Source organism: Onychomys torridus, chromosome 21, assembly GCF_903995425.1.
Source record: "Onychomys torridus chromosome 21, mOncTor1.1, whole genome shotgun sequence".
Taxonomy (NCBI): domain Eukaryota; kingdom Metazoa; phylum Chordata; class Mammalia; order Rodentia; family Cricetidae; genus Onychomys; species Onychomys torridus.
Genome location: NC_050463.1, coordinates 2,452,167 through 2,459,023, shown reverse-complemented (window position 1 = coordinate 2,459,023; position 6,857 = coordinate 2,452,167). Strand labels below are relative to the sequence as shown.

General features: G+C 65.0%; 1 protein-coding gene across 1 annotated transcript; it reads left to right on the top strand.

Annotated features, from left to right (window-relative positions):
• The first annotated feature begins 384 nt into the window (after window positions 1–384).
• Hmg20b (high mobility group 20B) lies at window positions 385–5,873 on the top strand. Its single transcript, XM_036171407.1, has 10 exons — window positions 385–469; window positions 694–749; window positions 1,443–1,551; window positions 1,843–2,046; window positions 2,481–2,601; window positions 2,758–2,804; window positions 3,886–3,958; window positions 4,398–4,613; window positions 4,958–5,090; window positions 5,351–5,873. Exons 1-10 carry the CDS (start codon window positions 398–400, stop codon window positions 5,361–5,363), a joined length of 1,044 nt encoding a protein of 347 aa, XP_036027300.1. The 5' UTR covers window positions 385–397; the 3' UTR covers window positions 5,364–5,873.
• The last annotated feature ends 984 nt before the right edge of the window (window positions 5,874–6,857 follow it).

The following is a 6,857-nucleotide window of genomic DNA, read 5'->3' as shown; positions in this document are numbered from 1 at the left end:
AAAAAAAAAAAAGTGAGTGCACCTTGCCCTACTGCAGGGGGTTGACCTCTTTGGAATTTAGCTCCTTTCTGGGAAACCCACTAAGAACAAGAACGTCTCCTCTACCGAGGACCCCGTCCTCACCTCCACACTCCAGGTCCCGCGTCAGCAAGGGGACTACTGGCCCTTTAAGGAGCTCCGCCCCATAGCGAGCAGCCACTCGCCTCCGATTGGTCCCGAGCGCGTCCCAGCGCAGCCGAACTTGACGCACCCGCCCGCAACCTGCCCGACGCACCTCCCACGCGGCTCCGCAGCTTCTCAGCCAATCACCGCCGGGCGCGCCGAGACTAATCTGCATGACCTCGCCCCCCGCGGCGTCCTTGGCCAATCGGGGCGCTGTGCTCGGCCTCATTAGCATATGGGCGGGGCTGCCGCGGACGCTTGGTTGGAGCGTCGCCGCATCCCAGGTCCCGGGAAAGTTTTTTCGGAGGTGAAAAGAGCCGGGAAGTCGGGGCCTGCGCGGGGCGGGGGCTGCGGGGCGCGGGGCGCGGCCTCCGGGACTCGACCTCGCAACAAAGGATCGCGGCGCCGCCCGCCCCGGGACCTCCCGCCCCGGGATCCGCCTCCCCCTCCCCGGGGCGCCCCGGGCACCGTCCTGGGGTTCCCGTCGGGGTGGCGGGCGGGACCCCCTGACTCTGCCGCCCTCCCTTGCAGGTCCCGCCCAGAGAGGCCATGTCCCACGGCCCCCGGCAGCCAGGCGGGGCCGCCGCGTGAGTGCGCCTCTCCCAGCCTGTCCCCTCCCTGGGTGCCCCTGCACAAGCCATGTCTTCGCGCCGGCTACCCCCAGACACGCCCTGTCTGCACGCCCCCAGGCCCCTGGACGTACCGTGACCCGCCCCCGGCTACTGGAACTGGGCATGCCCTGTCCCCACTCCCGTGTAACTCTAGAGATGCCCTACCCCCAACTCAGGGTACTCCAGACGTGGCCTGTCTCAACCCCAAGCGCTCCTGGGCATGCCTGCCCCACCCTCCCGCACCTCTGAGTATGCCCTGTCCGCACCCTGGGTACCCCCGTTTCGGGAACCGAGGTCTGGTCCTGTCCCTGCCCCCTAGCTGACTGATCCCCACTCCTGGGACCCCTGGCTATACCCTGTCACTGTTCGGAGGTGCCTGACTCCCCCAGAATTGCCAGGGCACCCTATGGTCTCCCTCACCACCTCATCCTGCTCCCAGGCGTCAGGGCGGCCCCACACCCACCCCGTCCCCAGCTTGGCATCCTTGGACTGTTCCCACAGTGGCCTGTGGACTCTCGATCCTCAGACGCGGGGTGCCCACTCCTCCCTTCCCCCGGGCTCAAGCGCGCTTCCACACACTTCTGAGATCTCCAACCCCCAGAGGGGGATGTGCGGGTCCGAGGGAATGCTTCTGGCGTGGGGCATGACCTGGTTTCCCATGTCCCCAAGGCCGGCGGGAAGCAAGACTCCGGGCCAGCACGGGGCCTTCGCGGTGGCCGTCAAACAGGAACGCGGCGAGGGCGCGCGTGCCGGGGAGAAGGGGTCCCAGGAGGAGGAGGTGAGTCGCCACCTGAGAGCCCCGCCCCCTCGGTGCCACACCCCTCCCAGGTCCGCACCGTCAGGTGCACTCCCACTGCCTAGTGAGAGGCCCCGCCCCGGCCTGTCGGTGGCTTCAGCGCCCCCCCCCCCGTGGGGGCAGGCTCAGTCTTGCCCCAGGACCCCCTCTTTTGACCTTCCAGAGTTCTGACCCTTGACCTCAGCCCTGCCCCTGAGCTAGACCCCGCCCACACGGCCCAGGGCCACGGCCACATGGCTCAGGGCCCTCCCAAGGACACAGCCCCTCCTACAGCCCGTGAAGAAGAGAGGCTGGCCAAAAGGCAAGAAGAGAAAGAAGGTTCTCCCCAATGGGCCCAAGGCACCCGTCACCGGCTACGTCCGCTTTCTCAACGAGCGCCGGGAGCAGATTCGCACCCGCCACCCAGACCTGCCTTTTCCGGAGATCACCAAGATGCTGGGCGCCGAGTGGAGCAAGCTGCAGCCGGCAGAGAAGCAGGTGGGGACCGCAAGGTGGGGGAGGCAGACAAGAGGGTCCCCGGGGCTCTGGGCCAGCAAGGCAAGCCCCACGGGCGAGATTCGGGGTCAGTGAGAGACCTTGCCTCAGAGAACAAGGAGGAGAGTGAGCGGTGGACAAGCATCTGCATGCGCGGGCGCACAGATGCACACCCATACAAACCGCACAAACATGGAACACAAGCCACACACCAGCCAGCGCCTGTTGGACATGGCAGTTCAGGGGTCAGAAAGGGTGAAGGAGAAAAGCCAGACATCAGTTAGGCCTGGAGAAGGCATGTTCTCTAAGGGTTTGAGGGAAGGTGGGAACTCCGGATGTTTAGTACAGGGGGAGGCAGGGTCCTGGCCCTGGCCCTGGCCCTGGCCACCGGCCTTCCTTGGGGCTGGCCCTAGGCTGTGGGTGCTGTCCCCTCCCAGCGGTACCTGGACGAGGCGGAAAAGGAGAAACAGCAATACTTGAAGGAGCTGTGGGCATACCAGCAGTCAGAGGCCTACAAGGTCTGCACAGAGAAGATCCAAGAAAGCAAAATCAAAAAAGGTGAGTAGGCCCTGGCCTTCGATGCGGTGCCAGGCACAAGTTTACCAAGACGGAGTCACCGGTGTTGACCCTGGCCTGGGAGGGGACCGGGCCTACCTGACAGTATGGGAGACTCCGTGCAGTCCTGGCTGACCCACCCTCCTCTCTCTCCATCAGAGGACTCCGGCTCTGGGCTCGTGAACACGCTCCTGAATGGGCACAAGGTAAGGGTCTCCCTGGCCTGAACGACTTGGGGGAGAAGACATGGATGTTTCAATCTATGAGGTCCATGTTCAGAGGAGGAAGTGCCCATGACCTTTTCTGGTCAAGATGTGCTTCCCAGTCAGAGGCAAGACCACGGTGGGCATACAGCCACCTTGGGATGGGGCGTGGCTTAGCGGTGAAATCGTGGTCCAGCATGCACAGGACCCCTGGCTCCACCACCATGCACACACAGAATCAACCCAAGTTTTTTCATTTAAGAGAGGGCCTCGGGTAGCCCAGGCTAGCCCTGAACTCACTGTGTGGCTGAGGATGGCCTTGAACTCCCAGTCTTCCTGCCTCTGCTTTTCCAGTTCAGGATGACAGACACACAGTGTGTGTGCCAGGGCTTTGGGCTGGGCAAGCGCTCCAGTCACTGACCTTCAGCCCTTCTTGTGGTTGACTGTGGCTGAGGTGGACATGACGGCACGCACCTAAGCTGCCAACATGTGCAAACTTGTGCTAGGAAGGTGGCATTGGGTTTGCGGGCAGCCTGGAAGTAAGAGCCGGGCGGCGGTGGCCACGCCTGTGATCCCAGCACTCAGGGGCAGAGGCAGGCGGGTCTCTGTGAGTTCAGGCCAGCCTGGTCTACAGAGCGAGATCCAGGACAGCCAGGGCTGCACAGAAACCCTGTCTAAAAAAATTAAAAAATGAACCATAAACATGAAGCAAATCACAGGAATAAATCTGTGCACAGTGCTCGTCTGGTATGTAGAAAGCCCTGGCTTCAGCCCAGTGTGGCTCAGGGTTAAGAGCACTGGCTGTCCCTGCAGAGGACTGGGGTTCAGTTCTGAGCACCCACATAGACATTCACAGCCCCCTGTAATTCCTGCTCTGGGGGAATCTGCCGCCCTCTTCTGGCCTCCGTGGGCACTGCATGCATATCACACACACACACACACACACACACACACACACACACACACACACGCACACACACTAAATAAAAACAAATAAAAGGCTGCCCTGCCCCGAGAGTGGCCCAGGAGACATCCCCCAGTTCCAGACACGTGGGTCCCCACCAAGCTCATTGCCGTGTCCCAGGGTGTGGACTGTGATGGCTTTTCCACATTCGATGTCCCCATCTTCACTGAAGAGTTTTTGGACCAAAACAAAGGTGAGATTTTGGCAGGTGCTGGTGCCTTGGCTGGAAGAAGTGGAGATGGGGTCAGGGCTGGAGGGGGATGCATGGGGTCAGGGCTGGAGGGGCATGCATGGGGTCAGGGCTGGAGGGGGATGCATGGGGTCAGGGCTGGAGGGGGATGGGGTCAGGGCTGGAGGGGGATGCATGGGGTCAGGGCTGGAGGGGGATGCATGGGGTCAGGGCTGGAGGGGCATGCATGGGGTCAGGGCTGGAGGGGGATGCATGGGGTCAGGGCTGGAGGGGGTGGAGATGGACGAGAATGGGGTCAAGAGCGAGGCCAGAGATGGAGCGGGGAGTGGAGCCAGGATGGGGGAGATGGGGTCGGGGTGAGGCCAGGATGGAGGGGGTATGGCGCCCTCCGGGACTGCGCGGTGGCCCGGGACGGCCCTGGGCTCTGACTCCCGTCCCGCAGCCCGCGAGGCGGAGTTGCGGCGCCTGCGGAAGATGAACGTGGCCTTCGAGGAGCAGAACGCCGTGCTGCAGCGCCACACGCAGAGCATGAGCAGCGCACGCGAGCGTCTGGAGCAGGAGCTGGCGCTGGAGGAGCGGCGCACGCTGGCGCTGCAGCAGCAACTGCAGGCCGTGCGGCAGGCGCTCACCGCCAGCTTCGCCTCCCTGCCGGTGCCCGGTGCGCGGCCCGCCCACGGAGCCCGCCTCCCTCCGCGACTCCGCGGCTCTCCATCCCTGGCCCCGCCCCCCGGCCTCGGCCCCGCCCACGGAGCCCGCCTCCCTCCGCGACTCCGCGGCTCTCCATCCCTGGCCCCGCCCCCCAGGCCTCGGCCCCGCCCACGGAGCCCGCCGTCCCTCCGCGGCTCTCCATCCCTGGCCCCGCCCACAGCACGCGGCCCCGCCCCCCAGGCCTCGGCCCCGCCCACGGAGCCCGCCGTCCCAGTGTCCGGCCCGCCCCGTCCTTTCCCACACAGGCCCCGCCCAGCGCCCGGCCCCGCCCCTCACTGACCCGCTCACCCGCAGGCACCGGGGAGACGCCGACGCTCGGGACTCTGGACTTCTACATGGCGCGGCTGCACGGAGCCATCGAGCGTGACCCCGCGCAGCACGAGAGACTGATCGCGCGCGTCAAGGAGATCCTGGCGCGGGTGGCCAGGTGCGGGCAGGGGGCGGGGATGGCGGCGGGGGCGGGGATAGCGGCGAGGGGGCGGGGCGGAGATGGTGGCGAGGGGGCGGGGCGGGGATGGCGGCGGGGCGGGGATAGCGGCGGGGGCGGGGCGGGGTGGTGGTGAGGGCGGGGATAGCGGGGCGGGGATAGCGGCGGGGGCGGGGCGGGGGGGGGGGCGGGGCGGGGATGGCGGCGAGGGGGCGGTACCCAGCTCCGTCCGCCGCCCCCATCACCCTTCTGTCCCGCAGCGAGCACCTGTGACCGCCCTGGGACCGGCAGACGCCCCACCCAGGGGGAGCTGGGGTCCCCGATGGGCCGCGCCCGGTGCTGCAGCTTGGCATCTCCAGACCTAACCCCCAGTGAAACCAACACGCGCGTCCTTGTAGCTTCGCACCCGGTGGCAGAGCCGGGACCTCCCTGCCTCGCGGGGTGGGGAGCGTCTCGGACACACCCACCCCGGTGCAGAGCACGACTCCAGGGCGCCCACCGCAGGGTTCCCACCGCAGGGCGCCCACCGCAGGGCGCTCACCGCAGGGCGCCCACCGCAGGGTGCCCACCGCAGGGCGCCCACCGCAGGGCGCTCACCGCAGGGCGCCCACCGCAGGGTGCTCATCGCAGGGCGCTCACGGCAGGGTGCCCACCGCAGGGCGCCCACCGCAGGGCCCGGGACCCGCTGCGCAGGCGCTGGGTGCCCTGGCACAGGCAGGGGAGGCTGCAGCACAGCCGCCACCCCAGCGCCTTCCATCACTCAATCCGGACTTTTACATAAATGTTAAATAAAAACGAGAGACCCCACTTGTTTGCGCTCAAGTTGATTTTTGTGGCTTGGGGAGTGGGCCCGGCCTCGTCACCGTGATCCTCCAGCTGCGGTGGCCCCGCCAGCCCTTCTAGCTTCACTATCCTGTTATCAGGCGGGGAAACTGAGTCAGAGCTGGGCTGGGATCTCCCATCGACCCGCCCGTCCCTCCCGAGGCCACTCAGTTCATCCAACCCAGTTTCCACACTGGGTCCAGTCCATCTCCTCAGGAATTTTACTGTTCAGTCTTTAGAGAACAGCGCACTTCCCAGGGTCCTCCAGCCGTCAGCTCTCTAGTTCAGAACATCGCCCGAGGAAGCCCTGACTGCACCAGGTCTGCACCATCCACATCTGGTCCACGGAGTCACACTTCCGGTCACAGAGGTCACACTGTGGCTCTTTATGTCTGGCTCACTCACTGAGCACCGTGACACTGTGGGGCACGTTCTCTTCACGGCTGACTAATACTCCAGTGTGTCCCTGGACTGTCCATGAGCCCCAGGCTGTGGTGAGTCACTCCGCGGAGGCCAGCCTGGCCTGCTTCCTGCTTGACCATGCGTTCCACTGTTCAGCTCTTGGATGTCGCAGAGAACCGTCTCAGATAACTGGCAGGTCTGTGAAAGCGTCCTGCAGGGAGGGGTCTCTAATTAATGAGATAGTGAGAGTGTCTTTAGAAACTTGCACAATTCAACACGAACTCTACCCCCGCCCCCGTGTGTTCCAACCCTCACCCCAGAACCTCCAGGCATGACCGTATTAGGAATTAGGGTGATGGTGGTGTAATTAACTCCGATGAGGTCATGTTGGGGCAGAGCAGGCACCGTGCCAAGAGAGTGTTCTTTCGAGAAAAGGAAAGTTGACACAGACCTAGGATTCCGCTGTGTGACGGACAGAGGCGGAGACTGAACAGCAGGCCAGGACAGTCAGGGACTGCCAGAGTCGGGAAAGGCCTCCCGGAG